This window comes from Mustela nigripes, chromosome 3, assembly GCF_022355385.1.
Source record: "Mustela nigripes isolate SB6536 chromosome 3, MUSNIG.SB6536, whole genome shotgun sequence".
Classification (NCBI taxonomy): domain Eukaryota; kingdom Metazoa; phylum Chordata; class Mammalia; order Carnivora; family Mustelidae; genus Mustela; species Mustela nigripes.
Genome location: NC_081559.1, coordinates 140,029,325 through 140,053,822, shown reverse-complemented (window position 1 = coordinate 140,053,822; position 24,498 = coordinate 140,029,325). Strand labels below are relative to the sequence as shown.

The window sequence follows — 24,498 nt, the reverse complement described above, 5'->3', positions numbered from 1 at the left end:
GAAGTTCACCATTGAGCTGAGTCCCTTCTTTCTTATAATTATTATAGTACTCTGAAGTTAGGATCTCTCTCTCTCTTCTGTAACTGAATACAACTCTCCCAATTTGGAAATTGCTGTGGCCCAGACCCTCTTTCAGTATGAATCCATCTGCCTCAAGGTAAATCAGGTGAATCACACTATGAGCCCCCAGCAGTGGGTCACTACTGTAGCTCCTTATGCCCTTTGATTTGATTTTCATTGACTGTCAACATTCTCTTCTCTTGGTCTTAGGCTCTCCTGTTACAACTTTGACATTTTTGAGGGCTCTATTTGTGGAATTTCGTATCACTTTCACAGACGTACCATTATGCTTGTGGTTAATCACGGACAAGTCTGCCTTTCTTTTACTCTGATGACATCTGCCTCATATTTGCAGAAAAAGAACTGAAAATTTCAGGACATGTATAGATTTTTTCTTACTTTTAAAGTCTTTCTCTGGGCAGTTCAGCAACATCTTGAAGGGAAGGAAGGAACGTAAATTTAAAAAATTTGCTCAAATGCCCAAGTTAAAATAGATGTCAATTTGCACTCGAGTATAGAGTCCAATAAAACTTATTATTAATACATGCAACGTTTTTCCTTTATTCTAAATTGCAATCCTCCTGTGACTGAAAGCAAGACTCTTCTTTGTCTTCTGAATTTCTCTATAAAATTAGAGTATATTTCTTATATTATCCACAAAAATATAAAAATTGTTTCATATTTTAAAACAAGGTAGGCATTTATTTAAGTAATAACTAGTAAATAAGGAAAAAAAATTGATTTTTAAAAAGTTAGGAGAATGTGGCATGAGTCGAATGTTGGCAGAGAGAGAGGGTCTAAAACTGAAAAAATGTGATACAAACCAATGCTTTCAAACTATGGAGAAAAATACCAGATAAAATAGCTACAATATTTGAGTGTTTTACTGAAAGACAGAATGTGGGGAAGAGGGCAGTGGTCAAATGGGAGTACTTCAGGTGTTCACAATAAACCTTAAGTATAATTAATGTTTTTAAATGATGTAGGCATATAACCCTGATAAAAGTAGAAATTTCACAAAAGAGTAGAATTTCCATAAAAGAGTAGAATTTCATAAAAACAAAATTTACTGGTCTTCACATTTTAAGAAATTTTACAAAGAAGCTTTAAATATGAACGAGGACAATGGCAATTAAAACATCTAGGTTAGGGCGCCTGGGTGGCTCAGAGGGTTAAGCCTCTGCCTTCGGCTCAGGTCATGATCTCAGGGTCCTGGGATAGAGTCCCGCATTGGGCTCTCTGCTCAGCAGGGAGCCTGCTTCCTTCTCTCACTCTCTATCTGCCTGCCTCTCTGCCTACTTGTGATCTCTGTCTGTCAAATAAATAAAATCTTTAAAAAAAAAAATCTTAAAAAAAAAAACATCTAGGTTAAAAGGTATTGCCGGAGTATATGTAAGCCATGCTCACCTATTTATTTTAATTACTGTCACAAAACTGTCAAAAAAAAAAACCACATAGTAACGTCCAGATATGAATATTCTCCCTTTCATTAGCATCCAATTCTACAATTATTTAGAAATTGCTAATTAATTTTGCTCCAGCTTTGAAAAACCAGTATTGGTGAACTCCTTATGAATTTAATTAAATGTCCAAATAAAAGATACTATCAGGGGCGCCTGGGTGGCCCAGTGGGTTAAGCCGCTGCCTTCGGCTCAGGTCATGATCTCAGGGTCCTGAGATCGAGGCCCGCATCGGGCTCTCTGCTCAGCAGGGAGTCTGCTTCCCTCTCTCTCTCTGCCTGCCTCTCCATCTACTTGTGATTTCTCTCTGTCAAATAAATAAATAAAATCTTTAAAAAAAAAAAAAAAAAAAAAAAAAAAAGATACTATCAGTATCTCTAAAATTACAAAATCATTTTAAACAGTAATGAAGCAACCCTACTTCAGTTTTTTTTCTCAATTTTTATTTAGAAAGTCCAGTGAAACAACATATCACAGTTTGGAAATATTTTAATCTCACTATAATTTAACACTTACAAAATTTAATAAGTTTTGATTTTCAACAATAAAATTTATAAAAATAATTTTACATTTATAAAATGAATCACTATTTCACAATAAATTATTCATATTTATTACCTGAAAAAAAGTTTTGTGCTATATAAAAGCAGTAAGTTTCATTATCAATATTTTGAAAATATGCTGAAAACTTCAGTTCCTCTTTGCCCAGCATTTTTGGCAGTTAAGTATACAAAAATATTATATTTAAAATTCCCTGAACATAGTTATTAAAACAAAACTGTTAGCAATAATTTCTAAAACAAAGTTGTTTAGTAAGTATATGCAGATAAGTTAAAGGGCTTGCTAAGAATGAATTTTATGTTTTATATTTTAAAGATTTTTTAAATATCTATTAAGAGAACAGCACAAAAAGTTAAACTGAAGTCTACAAAAGACATTTGTATTTTTAAAGATGAAAAGCACAAAACTGAGACGCTAAGTAAATTCCCACAAAATAAGAGTTAAGTAAACTTTCCTCTTCCCTCATTCATTTTCAAAGATGCATTTGACAGTTTTCCAGTACCAGCTATTGAAGGAATTTTGATTTTATTTAAATCAATAATACCTTCTAATAAATCATTTCCCACTCTGAGTTAGTAAGTTAGTTAACATCAACAGAACCCTCTTCTTTATAGAATTAAGTGGGGATTATGAAATTTCAGAAATTTTGAGGTTCTGTAAAAATCACTGAATTCAGGTTGGGACACTGTTTTTTAGATCACTGATAATTACTCAACCAGTTTTTCCCTGCTTCTGAATAAATGTATGGTGTGTGTATGGTGTGTGAGAGAGAGAGGTCACTGTTTCCTGAGGTGGACCAACATTAACTGTTTTAAATAAGCTTCAGCTTTAAATCAAATAGGGTTTCCAATGAACTATACTCCTCAGTCCACTGGATTTTTGAAAATCTGCCGAGTCAGTGATTTGGATGCGTTTGTTTTCATCATAACCTATCTGGGATTCTATCTTTTTTTTTTTAAATTTGTTTTCAAATTTTTCTTTTTGGTGGGGGCGAAGACATGAAAACTACAACAGTGGTTTCTTATTCATGCTGCAACAAATTTACACTCATGGATTACATGTGAGTATGTGCTAAGGTAATAGGATGGACAGTATTCAGCATCTCTCAATTGTATACATTTGAAGACCATAGTGAGAAGCTCACATTTTTCATTCCATCTCAAAGATTTATTCTCATTAAAGTCAAGCAGACCTGGGCGTGAAGCTGGTGGCTCTCCTACTCCTCAGGTTTATGAATGTTTGTTACCTGTGAGTCTTAGGTGTGACAACACACGGGTGACAGATGGGGGTTTGTCTCCTAATAGCACTCTCCCTGACTGGTGCAGTTTAGTGGGTGCAAGGCTTGCCACCTAAAGGCTGCTCTCCCAGCCTTGCTGGGAACTGGATGTGGACATATGCTAAGTTCTAGTCAATGGTGACTACTTCTAGATTGTTTCAGGAGAGAAAATCAATGTCTCTCTTGGTTGAGCCACTATTTTAAGGGTTTCATTTTTTTTTTTTCTTAAACCATTTTTTTCTGTATCCTAACTGGTAAAACAAACATGTTTTACCCAGGATACATCTTCAAATAAAGCAGATTATAAGGAATAGCCAGTCATCCTTGGAATGGCTTTTTATGATTTCTTAAGGTAAAGATGGGCATATTTAACTGTGGGCCAGAAAGATGCTTTTTAGCCATGGGATACCCACAAGCGATCCTTCTTCAAAGAAGTATTTCCTGTTCTGGAGCAACTGCTTGGCAAGTTTAAAATTGATAAAAAAAAACAAAACAAAAACAACAAAAAACCTTGGTTCATTGTACATTAATCTGGAGTTGCTGATCTACTGCTCTGGTCAAAAAAGACCACTTAGTTCTGCATCACATCACCACGAAGCAATTATTTACAGATTTAAATTAATATCAAGACAACAAATGAAAGCAGTCCATAAGATTCAATTAGTTCAGGAACAGTGCAAGGGAAGTTGGAAAAATACACTATACAAACATATGGAAATTCAGATATACACTGCTTGCACCAGAAAATTCTAAACAATACGGACAACAAACAAAAGGAGCCTATAAACAAAAAACCCAGGATCCCATCTTACAACAGCACCATAAAGAAGCCTTGGCTCAAAGTTTGCCAAAAGTACTATCCTGAGTTATGTCAAGACCAACAAGTTTTCACATTTACGCAGTGCCATTCAGGAGTAAACACACTCTCACAATTGCTTTTGTTTGGAGAGAGGCTGGTGTGATATCACTGAAGCTTGGTTGGCGGCTATTTTGTACTGTTCTTGTCCAGAGCCCTGTGGTGGGGAGGGAAGCGGGGTCTCAGGAGTTGCTAAAAGAGAAGCAGAGAATTTGATGTGAGGGTGACCCAGCAAGTACTGTGTGACACCAATATACATTATTTTATATTGGAGATACTTTTATTTTTATTTTTTGGAGATATTTTTTTAAAAGATAATAGATAAAGTAGGATTATCTAATACATTAGGAGCTCCTTGAAGACCTATTGGAGTTGCACTGCCTTCTGAACTCTAGGATAGCATTCAAATGGAATAGAGCATGCTTGCACATCTTTTTTTGTTTTTTCCAAGATTTTTAAATTTATATATTTAAGAGAGAGACAGAGATAGCTAGAGAGGGAGCAGGAGTGAGGAAGAGAAGGAGAAGCAGGCTCCCTGCTGAGTAGCGAGACTGACATGGGGCTGAATCCTAGGACCCTAGGATCATGACCTGAGCTGAAGGCAGACACTTAAACGACTGAGCCACTCAGGCGTCCCATACTTGAACGTTTAATTTTTTTTTAAAGATTTTATTTATTTTCATTTGACAGAGAGAGATCACAAGTAGGCAGAGAGGCAGTCAGAGAGAGAGAGAAGAAGAAGCAGGCTCCCTGCTGAGGAGAGAGCCTGATGCGGGACTTGATCCCAGGACGCTGAGATCATGACCTGAGCCGAAGGCAGAGGCTTAACCCACTGGGCCACCCAGGCGCCCCTGAACATTTTAATGGTCACTTAATAGTCCCTTTAAAATCACTTCCCGCCTTTTTTAACAGCATTTATGAGCATTTCATTCTCTTACAGACACAGCAGGAAAAAAAGTCAACAAAAACAATTAAAAGGCTATTTTTTTTCAAATCTTAGAAAATGTCACAGTTTTTGCAATAAAAAATGCACATAAAATAAAATATATTTGGTTTGGATTCCACTAACTCAAAATATTAGATGACATTACAACTTAAGATACTTTTCAAGTGCTTTGAAACCTATATCATAGGTAAGAGCATCTGAAAAATACCAACTTTTTTGCTTCAAAATTATTCTGTTACACTGAGCTCATCTGTCCCTTCCCCATCAATGCAAAGAACCAGCCCAAGTAACTGAAAAACAAAGTTACAGCTTGAATACTTCATTGCGTAGAATAGTATGTCCTACCATTGCAAACTTTTACTATATTGTAAAAGAATCTAGGAACTATCCAGGCCTTTAATTTTTAAAAACCTGAAATATTTTAACATTCACATTTATTACCATTCCACATATTTAACAGAACAAGTAGAAAATGTTTTATGATCATACTGAGGAACTGCAAACTTTATAGATTTTTCTCCCCAAAATAGCTTTTAAAAATTCTACACAAAAACAAGAAAAGTTCCCTTTTGCCTCAATATGGCTTAGCAATTACTTAGAACCAACATCTTTAGGTATAGTTTAATTGACAAAAGGATAACCATATTTGTTTTAAAAAATTATTTCTGGATATTTGGGATGAATCTAAGACTACAATGGTCTGCTCTAAAAGGCCAGAAAAGTACACGTGAGCTTAAATTTCTGTGTGCGTATTTGAGGTTTTGCTTTGTATGAAACAAATGATTCTTATAAACATTATGCTGAAAGATGAAAAATAGAATGTGATTTTAAAAACATTAGAGTCAGTAAATATGCTTTTAAAAATACTAGAAAACTAGCATTTAAAAAGTAAAAGATTCAACCACCAGCAGAATTGTTAAACTTTCTTGCCAGTTGATGCCGACAATGTTTAATATGCTGTTAATGTGTTTTATTTTCTGAGTTTATGAATAACTCATCTCTAAGAGAGATGGTAATGGGCTTCCCTCTCTGCTCTTGACTATGAAATGAAAACGGTAACATATGCTGTGCAAGGATGGTCCCAAATTAATGTCTTTCAAGTACATTTATAGCCACAGGTTATACCTTTTCTGTAATTTGTGTGTGTGTGTGTGTATACATATATATATATATGTATATATATATATATAAAATAACAATTTTACTTCTGCCTCTATCATATATTTAAAGAACTTTGTGTTTCAGACACAATTTACACATAGGTTTCCCAGTACTTGTATCTAAGTGATAGCAGTGGTAATAAGTATTTCTGTGGCCTCTACTTTTCATATCACTAGGTAGCAGTGAGATCATATGCAGTGAATTGTTACATTTCATTGAACATTTCCATGAAACCACAATGTAACTAGTTATTAAGGGCTGCTGTAAAGTCAGTAGGTAATACCAGTATGCATCATAATTACATGACAATAACTCATGGAATCTCAGTGAGTTAGTTGGTTTCGTGTTAAGAGGTTATACATCCGGGCACCTGGGTGGCTCAGTTAGTTAAGTGTCTTCCTTCAGCTCAGGTCATGATCCTAGGGTCCTGGGAGGGAGATGGAGTCCTACATGGGGGTGGGGGGGGTGTCCTGGCTCAGCAGGGAGTCTGCTTGTCCCTCTTCCTCTACCACTCCCATATGTTTGTGCTTTCTTTCTCTCTCTCTAATAAATAGATAAAAATCCTTAAAAAAAAAAAAAAAGAGATACATCCAAGGCAAATCTGATTACTTAGTATAAATTCAGACACAATTCTAGAAAGTTTGTCAAACAGAGGTTTTTATCTCTGAGGTAGCTTAAAAATTAGAATTTTTGTTAAATCTGCAACACTATCAGATGAACTCAGCTACTAACCCTTACTATTCATACAATCATTTTAGTTCCAAAGAGCTTTCCCAGAGGCCTCACTCTGCACAAATCTGACATGCACAAATTTCAGTTATCACAGCTTGGGTAAACAGACCGGTCCTGTAAAAACATGGTTCAAATTTCAGCGAGCTCGGGAACTCACAACTAACTGTGAGTAACTTGATACATAGAAACTTCCCCGTTAACTCTCTGGTCTACGTTACTTAGCTCAATAACAGATGTGCATTATGATCAGTGACCAATCACATCACATCTTTAAGTTTGTCTGTGACTGGTCACTGAATACATTTTATTCAGTTCGTGTACTGACAACTTTAATTGTGTAGTTGCGTTGCCTCCTTGTCTCCTAGTGATACATTCTCATATTTACCACTTAGCAAAAAGTGGTAAAGCAAAATTGGCAAAAGAAAAAAAGAAAAAAGAAAGAAAAAGAAACAAAAAGTGATTATGCTAGAAGTGAATGGAGCATGGATGGAGTCAGACAAGAATTAGCTGCCCCTGGGAATGCAGATGTTGTTGCTGTTTGAGTCTCTAAACCTGCATTCTAGAGCTTAGTGAAGGAGAACTGATGGACATTAGTGAAGAAACTGATTGTGCTGAAAAGGATGATGATGTCTCTGAGGAAGTGAAACCTGTTCAAAAACAAAACAAACAAACAGAAAAACTTCACATTCAATGGATTCTCAGAGACAGTTCAGAGATGGAAAGTGCAATGGAAAATGTTGGAAGCCGATCCAAACTTCCAAAACAGTAAAATTCATCAAGGCATAAAAAAGATGCTCACTTCCACTTGCAAGTTAGAGGAGGAGAGAAGGTGGCCAGCACTGTTTGAGCTACACTTTGTAATTTTTTTGAAGACTTTATTTCTTTATTTTAAAGAGGGAGAGCACACACGAGTGATGGGGAGGAGCAGAGGGAGGAGAAACCAACTCCCCACTGAGCCGGATTCTGGGATCAAGACCTGAGCTGAAGACACACACTGAACCGACTGAGCCACCCAGGCGCCCCTACACTTCATAAATGTTTTAACAATGTTTATATTACACTGAACTAAATAAATCTCAGGATTTTTATTTTTTAATTTCTCACAATATTTATAACCTGTAGTTAAGAGGGTTCTTAAAGTTTTGGCAAACAGTTTTAAAGGTCACAAGCAAACTATAATTTTCCTATTGATTATTAAGATTTCTTTGCATGGGTCCAGCTTGCACAGTCCTTCTTACAGTCCTGCATGATCAGGGAATACCAGAACTGCCCTTACATCCTGGTGTACTTTGGAAGCATTTACGTGCTCACATCCTACTTTAGGGAGTAAGGTCGGGCCTAAAGAGAGTAAGTGAATTGCTGAATGTCAGAATCTCCCACAGTTGAGTCCTAGAGAGGAAATGGTACCTAATTTTTTTGCAATTTCTGGATACTGACAGATTCTTTCCCCAAATCCCACTTTTCCTCAGACAATTAAGTTTAATAGTATCACAGTGGAAAACCAACTGAGGGTTGCTGGGGGAGGGGGTTCGGGAGAGAGTGGTGGGGTTATGGACATTGGGGAGGGTATGTGCTATGGTGAGTGCTGTGAAGTATGTGAACCTGGTGATTCCCAGACCTGTACCCCTGGGGCTAATAATACATTATATGTTTATAAAAAAATAAAAAATTAAAAAAAAAAGTATCACGGTTGAAAAGTGGCCCAGATACTTACAGATCTGGTCCGTATGAACCAGCGTTGACATGGGACCTAAAAGTATAGTTTGTCCAGTTAATGGATCTTGAGACAAATGTGGGTGCATGGGATGATGGAGATGACTAGCGTCATTGGAAGCACCTACAGAAGATAAAAAGATGCTTACATCAGTGAAATTTAATCAGGGACACCAGCAAGTTTACCTTGCAACAAATGTTCTGATTGACAGCTTGAATATTGCTATTTTGGCAAAGTGCTTTTTGGGATTTCAAAAAGAAATTAATAGAACTGCTGCCATATTAAGGACAATGTCAGCTTTCACTGTGCATTGGTAGATTAATGTTGTATCACATTATGTTGTATATTAATAATGGACCTTATGTGCCGTTTCCTGGAATCATTAGGTTTGCTGCCTGTTGTTAAGGCAATTCCAAGAATCACTTACCTCAAGTTTATAGTATTTGGGATCACACTAATAGCATAAACAACTTTTATTTCAGAAAGATGTCATTAGGAACACATTAAGTACCAGAAAACTAAAGCTAAAATAAAATAAAATAAAGTGATTTTACAAGGAAATTTAATCTAGATCAGAGCACAAAATAAATGATTTCTTAACTCATTCCTGACATTTATTGCCTCAACGAAATCTCATTTTTCCCTTTTTGTTGTGTTATGTCAATTAATTATTTCAGGAGCAAAGTGTTTATTTTTCAGGTTTTTACTATGAATATTTTTAGGTTATGTTGCAATGCTGGTATCCTTGAGCTTTCAAAGGAGTCAAGGCTTAAAAATATACAATCCAACCCCAAGGAGTACTAAAAATAGGAAGTGTATTTCTACTTACCATATTTGAAAGAATAAAATCTAAGGCAAGAGGAACTGTATAGCATAAAGATGGTGGACACTAGTAAGAATGAGGATTTCAATACGTTCAAGTATTTTTGTCTCCATCCAGTGGGTTCTGCAGACTTTCTAAATGTAAAAAACTGAGTTCTATATGTCACAGGCAAAAAATCAGTAGGTCAACCTTGTACAGAGTGGGATGCCCAGAAATAAAATGGAAATTCCTAAATGTACTCACCACCCAGTAACATTTCTTGAAGTAGATTGTCGATTTTAACCATCCCAAAAAGCTTCACGAACTGTATTTGCTCAATCATTTGCCAAGTGATGCTCTGCAGTGTGGGCAGGAGCAGAAGCAGCTCTCCAAACCTCCCCCGGGAGTCGTACTGCCGGTCGTTGATGTAGTCCTCCAAACTGAGCTGCACTTGGAACCGCATGTTCTTAATCTTCACCGGATCACTCAGCCCTTTTGCGTCTAATAAAGGAAGAAAAGAGTGATCTAAAGATTAAATCTTACTAGAGTGTGAGAGTAAACAGTCTAATATGAAATAACAGTTTAGTTTTCATTATCGTTGTTTTTTAATGGAATTCTGAAAACAAACCTGGATCAAAAAATACGATTGCCTTCAAACAAGCGTATTCGTTGTCATCTATCTGAATTTCTTGAAATGGTCGTACCAGCTCGTCTAGAACCCGGTTGGCCACACGGCTGATCTCAACTTCACTGCTGTTACGGTGAATTACATAGTTGTTCCCTGGGGGGAGGGAAAAAAAAAAAAAGGTCAGCCACCCCCCCAAAAAAGACCGTCAGATATGATTTAATTTTTTACACATCAATGTTTTATATAGTTCTTCTCTTGAAGGAGTAGTAATAGTACTTCCTCTCAGCAGTGTTAGGTCAGTTATGTTAGAAAAACTTAAGAACACGTCAAGGATCAATGACATTGATAATATGATCACATGCATTTTAACAGCCTCAGTCACTAGTGATAACATAAAAGTACAGACCAATAACAAGCTAATAATTGACAAGGGAGAAACAAAATTATAATGATTAGCTTTCCACTATGTCAGTTATCTCTTAGTGTCTTACTCATTAAAGAGTGTAACACAAAACCTAAAGAAACTTCCTTGTTTACACTGGATAAAAATAGGACTCCTTTAGTGGTCTAGGTATATGTAGCTGTCATACCTCTCGAGACACGATTTTAACAAGTCTAAGTAGATGAATTCTAGAAAGTTCCTGAAATTGGATAGAGACTAGACGACCTACTCCCTAAGGACGCTCTAATTTCAAAATCTCTGGCTATAATGACAATAATGACAATAATGACAAAAGCTCCTAACAAAACAGCTAGGTTGCTATTTTCTGGTTTTGTAAAAAGCAGAATATTCTGAATTCTTTCACTGCAGGCAAGATAATCTTCAGTGTAACAACATGTGCCAAAGAACTCGAAAAATGTAACCCTGTTCCTCTTAAGAAAAGTCAGTTTATTTAATTATTCACGGTAAAACAATTTAGAACTAGGTAGCAAAGACATTTGGGTTTTTAGGTATATTGTATTCAAATCTATATTGAGAACAGTATAAGAGCAGTCTTCTAAATACAAGAGAGTATTTAACAGAATCTAGGAACATAGTCTCTAAGTCACATTATGCAGTTTAGAATCCTGGCTCTATCCCTCACTAGGTTTGTAACTTTAAGTAAGCTTTCTCTGCAGGCATTTCTCCACCTACAGAATAACAATACCTATCCCTCAGGGTCATCATGAGGATTACATGAGATAGTGTGTGTTTACATGTAAAGCACGAAGAGATATGCATCTTACATAGTGTGTCCTCAGCAAATATTAGCTATCGTTATAGTACATTCAATTTATTTCTATTTTGGGACATAATATCTATCACAAAAATAGAATAAACAATCTGGTCACCATTTCATACAGCCAGAGAGAGGTGGAGGTAATAATCATTCCAGGGACCTCAACTCTTTCAGTAGGAAACCTAATTTAAAAGGTAAGTAAGGTATGGGGGATTGGAACAATTACTTAAGGAAAACAAGAGCTTTCCCTTCGTGACTTATCCCTTGTTCAACCTGCCATTCTACTTTTGCCTCTTCCAGCACTGCTACTTAACTAACAGAATTCTCAGACACAGTCACCAAATTATTTTTTTTAACTCAGGATTTTGCATCGTACTGTTAGCCACGATATCCTAGGAAATAAACATGTTCCTTCACGTGTATTAAACAATATAATTACAAGTATTAAGTAGACACTGAAGGAGTGTGAAACAACACTGAGACTCCAATAAAGTGGTCACACAGATCACTAACTCTTTGTCCTGTAATGATTTAAACATAATTCAATATTATGTTTATTGAGCAACAGCTCACTTTTATTTTTAAATTTTTCTCCTTCAGTGTCATTGAGAAATTATTGACATATATCACTGTATAAGTTTAAGGCGTACAGCACAATGACTGGATTTACATATATTGTGAAATAATTATCATGATAGTTTCAGCTCATGTCCATTTTCTCATCGATACAATAAAAAGAGAAGGAAACAAAATCCCCTTGTGATGAGAATGCTTAGAATTTACTCTCTTCACAATTTGCCCACATATTATACAGCAAGTGTTTATAGTCCCCACGTTGTTTGCTGTATCCTTAGTATTTATTTAACTTCCAACTGGAAGTTTGTACCTTGTAACCACGTTCTCCAATTCTTATTTTTAGATCTCAATGCACCCTGAATGTCTCAATGCCCTCTAAACTTCCTTGCAATCAAGTCAAGGAAAGATAGGGCCTTGAGTGAGGACACAATCAATTAAATCTAATTTGTAAAGTAAGAGTACCATTAGACAGTGTCTATGAATTCTTGGTACATACAGAATAGACCCTGTATAAGAATGAAGCATGCATAATTTCTTCTTAAATTTAAAAAAAAAAAAAAAACCTTACCCAAAAGCAAAATATCTTTATACACCATGGATCTCTTCGTAGCTCCAAGCAGTAAATGTTCCCCTGCGTGAGCTCTCAACAGTGCTACCTTAATGAAAAATTTCAAATTTAACAATTAATTATAAAATATGATGATTAGAAGATGGTATAATATGTATCTGATTAATTCAGAGTTCTTCAAGCCTGGGATCTTTTTGTTGTTGTTGTTTTAATAAACTGTAATATTCATTGAGACCTGCCATCATTAAGCTTTCTATTTTTCTATTTTACCATGTCAACAGAGTTTTACTTTTCAAAAATCTAGAACTTCCAAGTCAGCAGAAAGGAAACAAACCACCACCAACAACAACAAAAAGCAGAAAGAAAAGTATTTTAGGATGAAAAAGAATCAAACAAAGCAGAGTTCAAATCCTGGCTTGGTCATGTACTATCTGTTCAACCTTAGATAAGCTCACCAGTATGCTCATCTCCAACTTAATGTATGTCTTCCCATTCCACTCCAGTTATTCCCCAACTCATTCCATTCTATCTTATAGAATTTATCCCCACCTAGAATTGACTTACTCATAATCTGTATATTTTTTATTGTCTGTCTCTCCCAAATAGAGTGCAAACTTTATGAGAATAGTGCTCAATCTGTTTTTTTATTGCCAAATCCTCACAGTTCCTAAAACTGAAATGTAGTCTTACTAAGTATTTGTTTGATGAATTTTCTGAGTGAATTTCACTGATCTAGGGTCAGTTTTAAAAACTGTTAAGTGGAGATAATAACATTTATGCCAGAGCTCCTGAGAGGACTAAATAAACTAATGTAATATATAATGCAATTGAAAGCTACTTCTATTAGTGACTTAACCACAATGGACATTTGCCAATCCATGGCTATTAATGTTATATTGTTAGTATTCAAGTGTCCTTTGGTAAATACAAACTCTTTCTGGCAGGTTACTGGATTTTAATTTTCCAATTTTAAAATCACTGTCTTCATACACAAGTCAGCAACTTTTAAAGAGGAGTGATAATAAAAGTATAAAACTGATAAATAACATAACCCTACTTATATGGCTTGAGGTGAGACACACACGTATGTTTTAGCAATTTAGCATTATTCATTCTGAAATAACCTTCCGAGCCAAGCTATCTTTATGATATGTCAATAACCCTGACTCACACCAGGAAGGCAGTTACAGAACATTTTAAGAATGATTTCAGATTTCATAGCACTTTTTTTTTTTTTGGTGAAATGCTGTCTTAGAAATATAACTGCTGACTTCCTATGATCACTTTTCATTCTGGTTGTGTAAATATTTTGCCCTTCCTGGATTTTTTAAACAACATGCACCTTTCCCTTTGTTTCTTTGTTTTTGCGTGTTAGTGGTAAAGGGCACTGATCAGAAGATATAAAAATATATGTTAGGTATACATACGATGGTTTACTCAATGTGACAGAATAAAAATTTTCCAACTACTGGCATCTACAAAATATTATTAACTACCTATATGGAAGCATTCAAAATGAATCTGAAGTTAATAATCTAGTTTTCATAGACTACAAAATTAAAATTCTTAGCTATTAATTAAAATGTCTTCGGTATATTACAAAATATGAAAATATATGTAATAGGAAAAGATTATTATATCTGAATTCTATCTCTCTGTATATTTCAGAGTATGATTCTAGAGATACTTTTTGCCAGATATATTCTTTTTATATAGTGAATGCTAGAATAAAATTGACAACATGAAAGGCAAAATTTTACGTTAACTGAATAAAGTGCCTACAAAGACACCAACACAACCTATGTGGTTTCTGTCTATGAGTGGTCTGGTATTTCAGTAAAAACTAAAGCTTTTTAAACTCTAGGAGGGAAGAATCCTGTCTTCCTCAACTTCACCCAATAAAGAAATCTGCAGGACCCCTAAAATAGAAGTTAAATAGATGTGCCTTTTGAGAGAACAAGGTGAACGGACAAGAAAACCAATCTTTTTCTCATAACTGAATCTTTGTTAAATATGGTCAATCTACTATAAACATAATTTAAAAAACACAAAAACATAGCCAAGTTCGAAAAAAATTCCAAAAGCATTCATGACATCTTTTAACTATACCTGGTCATCCAGTGGCAACTCACAGAAGGCAGGAATATATTTAGCCCATTCCACCAAGACGAGGAGCTGTTGTTTCATGGACTCACAGACATCACCGATACTTGCAATCTTCTTAACATTTATGTCAGTGCTTGAGCCAGGGCTGGAGACTGAGATCTAGCATGAAGATCACATTAATTTACCATGTAAAATAATAATGAGCAGTATTTCTCTTTTTTCTATGACTGCAACAAGTACACAGCTTTGAAATGGGCATTCTCTTTGCCACAGTATCTTGAGATACACAGAACATTTTAAAATTGAGACAAACATACCTATCAGTACGAGCTAAATTGTAAACATTCACTGCACAGCACTATGTTCTGGGAGCAGTGCCTCTTTTTACAGGCAAAACCATAAAATAAGTTACTCAACTTCCAGGATATCCCTAATTCAAAATGACTATGCAAAAAGATATGCCACAGTCACATGAACATGCTCTGTGATTTAATTTTTATGGGAAAAAAAAAAACGTTTCCAGTGGATACAGTTTACCAAACAGGAAAAATGATTTAGAAGAGAAGCCAGAACTAGCAATGTTGCTGCATGACACGGAAACCCACCAAAGTAAAATTAAGAAACCAACTTTTGACTCAGCAACACTGAGAAACTTAACCTGTACTGAAAAATTTTTCAATTATATATAATTTTGAACTATATAAAATATAAGTGGTTTTAAGATGTTTTTCTGCTAAAATTGCTTTCTAAAAGTTCTTATAAACTTAATTTTTGAACATATGTGTGTGTGTGTGCGTGTGCGTGCTGTGTGTCTATCTATGCGTATGTCTATTTCTTCACAGCCTCCTAAGCCATTCTGCAAACGCTCTATAGGATCATTAAGTAATCAAGGATTGATGATAATGGAGATGTTAGTCTCATCATACCACCCTCGTGCTATCAAAAATGAAAGTAGTTGCACTGACTCATTATAGAACCTGATTAATAGTTAGCTATTTCATAATTTTTTATAATAGAAAAATATCATTAACTTTTCTCATGGGGCAATGGTAAAATAAACTGTCTTCAAAAGGTTTTCTTATTAGATTTTTTTTTTTTTACATTGACCAGTTTATCATAAAAAATACAATTCAGGAAAAGCCAAATGGAAAAGATGCATAGAACAAGGTAGGTAGGTAGGGGTGTGGAGTGGTGGAGAGCTTCCATGCCCTCTGCGGGGAAATCACTTTTCCAAAACATTGATGTGTTCACCAACCTGTTTGTTGTTCAAGAGTTTTTATAACCCAGTCTTCAGCCCCCTCTCTTCACAGATAGCCAGTGGGTGGGGTTGAAATTTCCAATCCTTGAATCCCAATTTGGTCCTTCTGGGACCCACCCTATGTCACCTCATTAGCATAAACTCTGGAGAGGTCTGTTGGAGATTTTATGACTAACAAAAGGCTCTCTTATCACTCAGGAAATTGCAAGGATTTTAGGTCTTCTTCTTCTTTTTTTTCTTTTTTTAAAGTAGGCTCCACGCCCAGTGTGGAGCCCAACATGGGCCTTGAGTTCACAATCTTGAGATTATGACCTGAACTGAGATCAAGAGTCAGATGTTCAACCAGAGCCACCCAGACGCCCTTCTTCGTTTGATTCTAAATGATTTATTTTTAGGTATATAACTAATGACAAATAATTTTAAACTTTGGAACTGATATTCTCATTCCAGAAATTTAAGATAATAAACTCCTTCTCCATTGGTTTCTGGATTCTGGCTCTTCCCTTAAATACTTGTTTCCAAAACGGATGCCAAGGTGGATTCTTTAGTTCAGAAACCATTTTCAAAGAAGGAAGCCCTGAGGATAGGTCTCAACCAAGCTTCCCAAAAGTCACAGTAACTGATTTTACAGACGTAATCAGTAAAGCAAGCTCCTGTCCCCAGAGGATTGTGCTATGCATTCAGTATTATAAACCAACCTTGTAAACAAACTTTCATTTAACAACATTAGACTGAAATACATTGCATTTTTCTGTTTAAAAATAGGAAGTTGTCCAGGAAGAGTCAAAATTAAGTCAACATTTCACCTAATATTTTCAAAGTAAAACTGTAGTTCATTTTAGAAGTGAGCCCATTTAAATGAACTTAGATTATTTTTGAATTACGCCTAAGTAGACATTTGATTCTGTTGGACAGGACTGGGTGCTGGAGTGCCGCAGGTACCTGGCGAGACCGAATTTCTGCTTGAGCCAGTGTGTTAATGGAGGGGATGTTGCTGCCATCAAATGTGCTTCTTCTGGTGCTTATTCTATCCCGTTCATTTTGCACAGCTAGGAGAGAAAAATCACAGTATTCATTGGCCAATTCTTTTCACTACATGTCAGGAAATACAGTTTTAAATTCAAAAGTAATAGTATAAAAAGAAAGAAGGGTTTACGGGGCAGAGAGGAAACCATGGTATGACTGAGGCTATTTTTTATTCTGCACCACTTTTAAAAAGAAGGCCAAGCCTATCATTAGATCTCATAAAATACTGCCTTTTGAAACTTCGTGATCGTAGGCGTGCCAGAAAGTGTTGGGTCAGTCAAGTCAGTTCAACCATGCAGTATCTGTGATAGGATGGTTTTTCCATTCTCTCAACGTTAATAAAACTGTAAGATAAGTAGAGGAAGAGTATCGCCTGTGAGATTGCCGAAGGCAAAGAGTATATCCACCATCAGAAGATAGGAATCACAGATTTTGAAATTTCCGTTTTTTGTTTTTTTTTTTTTTTCTCAAACACTAGGAGAAATGGAAAATGAATTTTATTTAGGAAAGGTGATTTTAAGCTTGCAATCTCATGATCTCTTATGAAACAATGTGCTTGGGACAGTAAACAATAATAAAGCAAAAGTTGCAGGAAGGGGTGTCTCCTGAGGAGACTAACTAAGGTTTGAACATCAGCATTTTGGAAGGGCGAAGACATTAAGTATCAAATAAAAAGCTTCTAGGAGAGAGCTAGATCTACTTGTTTCAGAAAGGAAAGGGAAAGTAATGTGTGTTTCTGAATTCCTTATTGAAAACAAGACTTTATTTTATTTATTTATTTTTTAAACATTTTAGTTATTTAGTTGACAGAGAGAAAGCACAAGTAGGGGGTGTAGCAAGCAGAGGCAGAGGGAGAGGAAGAAGGAGGCGCCTTGCTGAGGGGAAGCCTAGTGTGGGGCTTGATCCCAGGACCCTGGATCATGACCTGAGCTTAAGGCAGATGCTTAACTGACTGAGCCACCCAGGCTCCCCGAAAACTACGTTTTTAAATGTAAGGAAGAGTGAGAGAGAGAGAGTATTACCTTGTATATTTGTCATATAAGAATAATATAAGTCAAATATCAATGTTAGATTTTTTACTTTTTTTTTTTTTTAAAGATTTATTTATTTATTTTGAGAGAGAGTGAGTGAGTGTAGAAGTAGGAAGGGCAGAGGGAGAAAAAGAGTGACTCTCAAGGAGACACCATGCTTTGGCTCTGACATGGAACCAAAACTCAGAGTCCAATGCTAAACTGACTGAGCCATCGAGGTGCCTCTCAACGTTAGGTTTTAAAACTTAGGAGTAAATATATCTTCAGTTAACCAAAAAGAATGAAAACAAGGCCTATCGCCCCTAAATTACTTAGATCAATGCTCTACCCTGTTCTGCTGGAGAGAGAAGATATAAAACTACTAGAATTTTTAATTAAATTATTCTTTTATTAAAGAGATGCACCAATTTCTATGCCAAAAGCTACTATCTACCCCATACTTACTATTAGCCATGAAGTCATTAATTTGGAAGAGAAAATACTGGACTTGGCTTTTAAGAGTGAGTAGTGTTGAAGCTGGGAATGAATCATTAATATTTTATCTTAAAATCATATTTACTGGTAGCTTACTCTTTTTTCCCCACAGAAATGATCATTGATTTTCAGCCTAAACTGACTCATATGGAAATGCATATGTGGAGATAAAAAATTAAAATGTAAGCTATGCTTTAGTGAATTTCATTTACATGATCAATCCTCAGAAACATACCAAAAGATATTGTGAACATTTGTAATCTTACTGCTATCATTTTTAAAAAATATTTTGTTTATTTATTTGACAGAAAGAGATCACAAGTAGGAAGAGAGGCAGGCGGGGTTGTGGGGGGAGAAGCAGGCTCCCCACTGAGCAGAGAGCCTGATGAGGGGCTTGATCACAGGACCCTGAGATCATGACCTGAGCTGAAGGCAGAGGCTTAACCCACTGAGCCAGCCAGGCACCCCACTGCTATAATTTTTAACATAAAACCATGTTTATATAGGATTCTATCCAACTAACCTTGGTATTATGTTATTACTGTAAATAAGAGAAATATATCTTCAAAAGTTACTTCCTAATCTATTTAGAAAAAACTAATGCATTATTCTATGAATGGTAGGAGACATAATTTAACTATTTTTTAAAGTAATTTTCTTTCAAAACCTGTGAATTTTTAAAGGAAATAGAGGATTTTTGACTTCCTTATACTTATGTAGGAGTAGTGCTGGGGTTCAAATAGAAATAAATGAAACTGATTGACAAACTATGTAATAAATCCTAAAAACTACTAAATATTGACATTAGAAATAAGTCATTTTATAATGACAAAGTGCTTCTCCTTTAATTTTGTAAACTTTATTTTGCCTTCTTTTGGAGACTAGTAATCCAAATGAAACCAATGGAATTTAGGTCTCTTTAAAAATATTATGACAGAGAAAAAACTAGCTATGTTCAAGGTAAGTTTGATATACTTTACATTTCTGTAGTATTTAACTTGATTTTTTTTTTATGGTTTGTGAAATAGTTCTGAAAAATATTTCTTGGTATGTAATAGGCATAAGCATGTGAACTGATAAGCATAAAATACTGCAGTGGTTATCTACTGCCAAATGTCTACATGTGTTCAACAGATTTGTTTCCAAATTAACCACAGTTAGAATGCAGAATAATATAATCAGATTATTTACTACATTTGAAATGAAATTAAGAAACAGAGTATGTGGTCCACTGTCTCTGTTCCTCAATGGAATATAAGCTCCCTGAAAGGAAGGACTCTTTTATCTGTTATGTTTACCACTGAAGCCTTAGCATCTGCAACAGTTTTTAGAAAGAAGTGCTCAATAAATATTTGCTAAATAAATAAATCAATGAATAAAAAGTTAATATTCAATCAATGTTTATGAGATAAAGATATTCAATTATTATTGACAATAAATGTGTGTTTAAAAGGTTTATACTTTCAACCTATTAAGAGATTTTGCCATTTCTCTTTTGAACAGGGTATCGGGATATTATTTAGATAATACTTCTCTTTCCAGGTATAACCCAGTAGCAGAGGTACTAGTGTCTGGAATCAGACAATCATCAAAGACTGGGTGTCAGTGTCCTTGGGTAAATTCTTAAACTTAGGGAATTAGAGATTTCTCACTGAAGAAAATCAGAATTCACTTGAAAAAGTTATGTGAATGCATGAGGATGTATGTGTATAACAATTTCCACCAACAGTTATCATTATTATACTATGTATTATTACCTTCTTTTTTCATTCCTGCTCTGAAACACTTTCTTAATCGACAATATCTGCATTGATTCCTTTTGTCCTTGTCAACAACACATTGCCGACTGAACCTAGAATATCAAAGATATATTAATTTGCAGAAAATTGTTTATGAAACAAAAAACAAAAACAAAAACAAACACACACAGATAAACAGATAAACAGACCTTGTGTATATATGGTCAAATTTGGCCCAACAGGAAGAATGTGTGAGAACAGTTACCTGCAACTTTTCCAGTCTAATGGTCAGCACATATGTGGAAATACAAGCCTCACTTCTCATGCAGTCTTTATAACAAAATAAAACTGAATGATATTTGACTTTTCACCAGTATACACACTATACATTATCACTCCTATCCTGAGTTGGGAAAGCCAAACCTCGTTTAAAAATCCTTGGCATGTGAATTCTAATCGCTTATTGCTAAATGATTTCAGTGTAATGGAGAATATATCAGAACTTCATTCCTCTGCACTTTCATGCTTTTCTCTTTTAAATATCCTTCTATTAATTTTAAATGTGCCTCAAATGCAACCGAAATTTACTCTAACTGCCAAACTACATATCCAGAGGTGAAAACAACACTTAAAGTATGGTCTCTGCATAATTAGGTGCTATCTCACAACCACTAAAATGACTATAATCAGGGAAAAAAAGAAAAAAAAACAGACAATAACAAGTGTCAATGAGGACGTGGAAAAACTGTAACCCTCATACACAGCTTCTGTAATATAAAATGATGCAGCTGTTTGGCCAAAAGTTCGGCAGTTTTTAAAGAAAAGTTAGACATTACAGTTAGCATATGACCCAGCAGTTCCACTCCTAGGTATATACACAAAAGAAATGAAAACATATGTTCGCTCAGAAATATGCACACAAATGTCCAAACTGCCATGATTCCTAACAGTCAAAATAAAGGGACAACCCAAAAATCCATCAGCTGATGAACAGATAGATAAAATATGGTACACCTACACAATGGATATTATTGTCTGGCAATGAATGGGAATGGAGTACTGATACATGGTACAACATGGGTGAACCCTGAAAACATATTCGAAGTGAAAGAAGTCAAGCATACCTGAGAGATACTGCTGTTTTGGTTTCAGGCCACCACAATAAAGCTAGTATCATCATTAAGTGAGTCAAATGAAATTTCTTGGTTTCCCAGTGTATATTAAAGTTATGTTTACACTATACCATAATCTACAAAGTGTGCAACAGCATAGTCTAAAATACCAATGTAATACCTTAATTAAAAATATTTTATTGCTAAAAACTGCCAACCATTATCTGAATGTTCCAGGAGTTATAACCACACTGATCACAGATCATCATAACAAATATAATAATAATAATGAAAAAGTTTGAAATATTGCAAGAATTACCCACTGTGACTCACAGACACAAAGTGAGCAAATACTGATTGGAAAATGGCACCGAAAGACTTGCTCAACACAGGGTTGCCACAAACCTTCAATTTGTCAAAAAAAAAAAAAAAAAATGCAATGTCTGTGAAGCGCAGTGAAGTGAGGTGTGCTTGTAATTTAATTTCTATCAAAATGTCCTGAAGAAACAAATCTATAGAAACAGAAAGTGCATTAATCATTGCCTATCATTGGAGGGGAGGGAGTTAAGGGAAATGGGGAGCAACAGCTTAAGGGAGGAGGTCTCTTTACAGGGTGATGAAAATGTTTTAAGTTGGTTGTAGTGATGGTTGCACAACTCTGTGAACATACTCAAAACCTGAATTAAACACTTAAGAAAATTAAAATGTATGATCTCTGGAATTAAATGTGAGCTTGATGTCCAGTCCACCATTCACTCCTGATGGAACACGTGAGGATGTTATTTAAGATTCCCAAATTAATTTACACTGCCAAATTGGAAGGACTTTCAGCAAAAAGTTGTGTGCATGTAGGGTAAATATAAATCATAGACTTTGGAGCAAATATCAATCATCTAGTAAAATAATAGTATTTCTTCCAAATTGTGTCATAAAATTACCCACATCCATATGTATTGGTATATTACTGATTATTTGTAATAATACCAATACCATTGATATTGATATTGTATCAAAGTACACTGATGATACAATGTACACTGTATCAGTATTACAAATATCAATTTGTAATAATTGGTATGTTACTGATTATTAATGATGGGAATAAAAGAACCTACTGATGATCTACAAAAGAAGATAGTTCTTCTCAAAATGATGGGTAGCCACTTTGAGCTGACTGAATATAAAATCTACTATAAAAGAACTGAGCTGGAAGAGAGGTATTTTTAGGATGAAGAAAAAGAACTGTTCACTTGGGAATTCATGGCTTCAGGAGAAGGAATCCAATTACCAATAAATAAAAGAGGAAAATACAACTAACTAACATTAATGCAAAAATTGAATAAACATATTGAGCACCTTTTGGGTACAAGATCCTGGTGTAGGGATTAAACAAAGGAATATGACCTGTCTCCTCCATTCGAGGAAACTATAATCTAACAGAGTACACATACAAGTTTACAAACAGCCATAATAAAGAAAACACGATGTGAAAAATATTGAAACAATTTAAAAGTGGTTTAGAGGGAAAGCCCAACTTCAATGGGACAGAAGAGCTAAAATAGAAATAAAATTTGTACATCTGAGGAAATGGATAAATTTGAGACCAGCAAAATCCGAGCTTAAAAAACCTTTACATTCCTACACCTTCATTATTATAATAAGTATTTTCCAAATGGAAAATCACAGCATTTTTTGAATACCAAAATATGTAAAGAAGGCTAAGTTGGCAGCAATACTCATGATGAGAAGGTGTGAGTCGCCAAACTGTACATGTGGTGGGAATATTTTTTAATTCCAAAAGTTGTATGGGAACACTCCTTTCTCACTTGAAGAAATCTTGAAAGCCAATGGTGCTGATATTTTGATTCCTAAAAGTCTTTGTTGAATTTAGTTGTTTGAATCACACTATTTTTCATATATACGTATTTCATCTTTAACAGAACATATGACTCAAAATATATTGTTTACATGTTATGTTGTGTTTATTATCACTGTTAATTTTGTAAATTTTGTAAAATCACTGAATATTTAATGTAATCATAGAGAAAATGTTTTTAATGAGGGAATCTACATGGTTTTTTTTTTATATCTAGAGCTTTAATGTACATAAAAGCAAGACTCATGTAAATATACTTTTTTGTTTATCAAGAAGATTTACTTTTTTTTTTTAACCAACTTTAAGCCCTCCTGGAAAAATTACTAGACAACATTAGTTAGGTATTTGGAGAGTTATACATTAGCTTTTTCCAGACCCTAGAAATCAAATGGCGTCATATTGTAAGGGAGATTAACTTTTTCCTAAATGTCCAGTTTGTTCATAAAATAACACAGCAATCCTATACATGCTACTCATCAGTAGAGCAAACATTGATATTTTTATGTTAGCATCAGTCACTTTTTTAATAGTCCATATTTCATACAGATGTAATCTACATTCCAGAACTGTCATTCTGAAGATTCAAGGTGGAGTATCTAATCCTAACTTGTACTACAATGTTCACTAGATATTTTTGAAGCTTACTAGAAATATGTGACATATACAATAGAGTTAAATATATTTTGGACAAAACATTGAATTCAATGGCAAAATTGTGGCATGAGAAATACACTTAAAATTTTAAGACTGAAAATTTAAGCTCACTCACTGACTTTGACAAGCTACCAAAATCATCCACACTTTTATAATTGTGTTTGAAAGACTCAGGAAGTAGAGATGTTAAAAAGAAAATCAAGATGCAGAAAAACTCCCAGATTGTGAAACCATTTAAATACAGATTTAAATAGGTCCACTGGTATATGAACATGTGGTAAAACAATAAAGAACAAAAGAAAAGACAAACACCACATTTCAGACAGTAGCTACTCTGGGAGGGAGGACAGAAACAGAAACCGATAGAGGAGGTGTGTTCACTAAAGGCTTCGACTATATTGTCTAGGTTGGATGATAAGTATGTGGATTTTTTTATATGTTTTATAAGTCTAAAATGTTTCATAAAAAAGAACCACCTGTAGGAATGCATCCTGCATACACACCCACATACCCATACTTTTTTTTTTTTAAGATTTTATTTATTTATTTGACAGACAGAGATTACAAGTAGGCAGAGAGGCAGGCAGAGAGAGAGGAGGAAGCAGGCTCCCTGCTGAGCAGAGAGCCCGATGTGGGCTCGATCCCAGGACCCTGGGATCATG

General features: G+C 35.0%; 1 protein-coding gene across 2 annotated transcripts in view; it reads right to left on the bottom strand.

Annotated features, from left to right (window-relative positions):
- Positions 1–1,941: 1,941 nt before the first annotated feature.
- Positions 1,942–24,498, bottom strand: part of HNF4G (hepatocyte nuclear factor 4 gamma) — a 122,218-nt gene continuing 99,661 nt past the window's right edge. For both annotated transcript variants that reach the window (XM_059394748.1, XM_059394746.1), the window contains exons 3-10: positions 20,213–20,307; positions 16,867–16,973; positions 14,670–14,825; positions 12,561–12,648; positions 10,197–10,349; positions 9,833–10,069; positions 8,767–8,889; positions 1,942–4,405 (exon numbers count right to left, since the gene is read on the bottom strand). In XM_059394748.1, the coding sequence (XP_059250731.1) occupies positions 4,284–4,405; positions 8,767–8,889; positions 9,833–10,069; positions 10,197–10,349; positions 12,561–12,648; positions 14,670–14,825; positions 16,867–16,973; positions 20,213–20,307 (1,081 nt within the window). In that variant the 3' untranslated portion in view covers positions 1,942–4,283. The remainder of the gene's footprint in view (positions 4,406–8,766; positions 8,890–9,832; positions 10,070–10,196; positions 10,350–12,560; positions 12,649–14,669; positions 14,826–16,866; positions 16,974–20,212; positions 20,308–24,498) is intronic.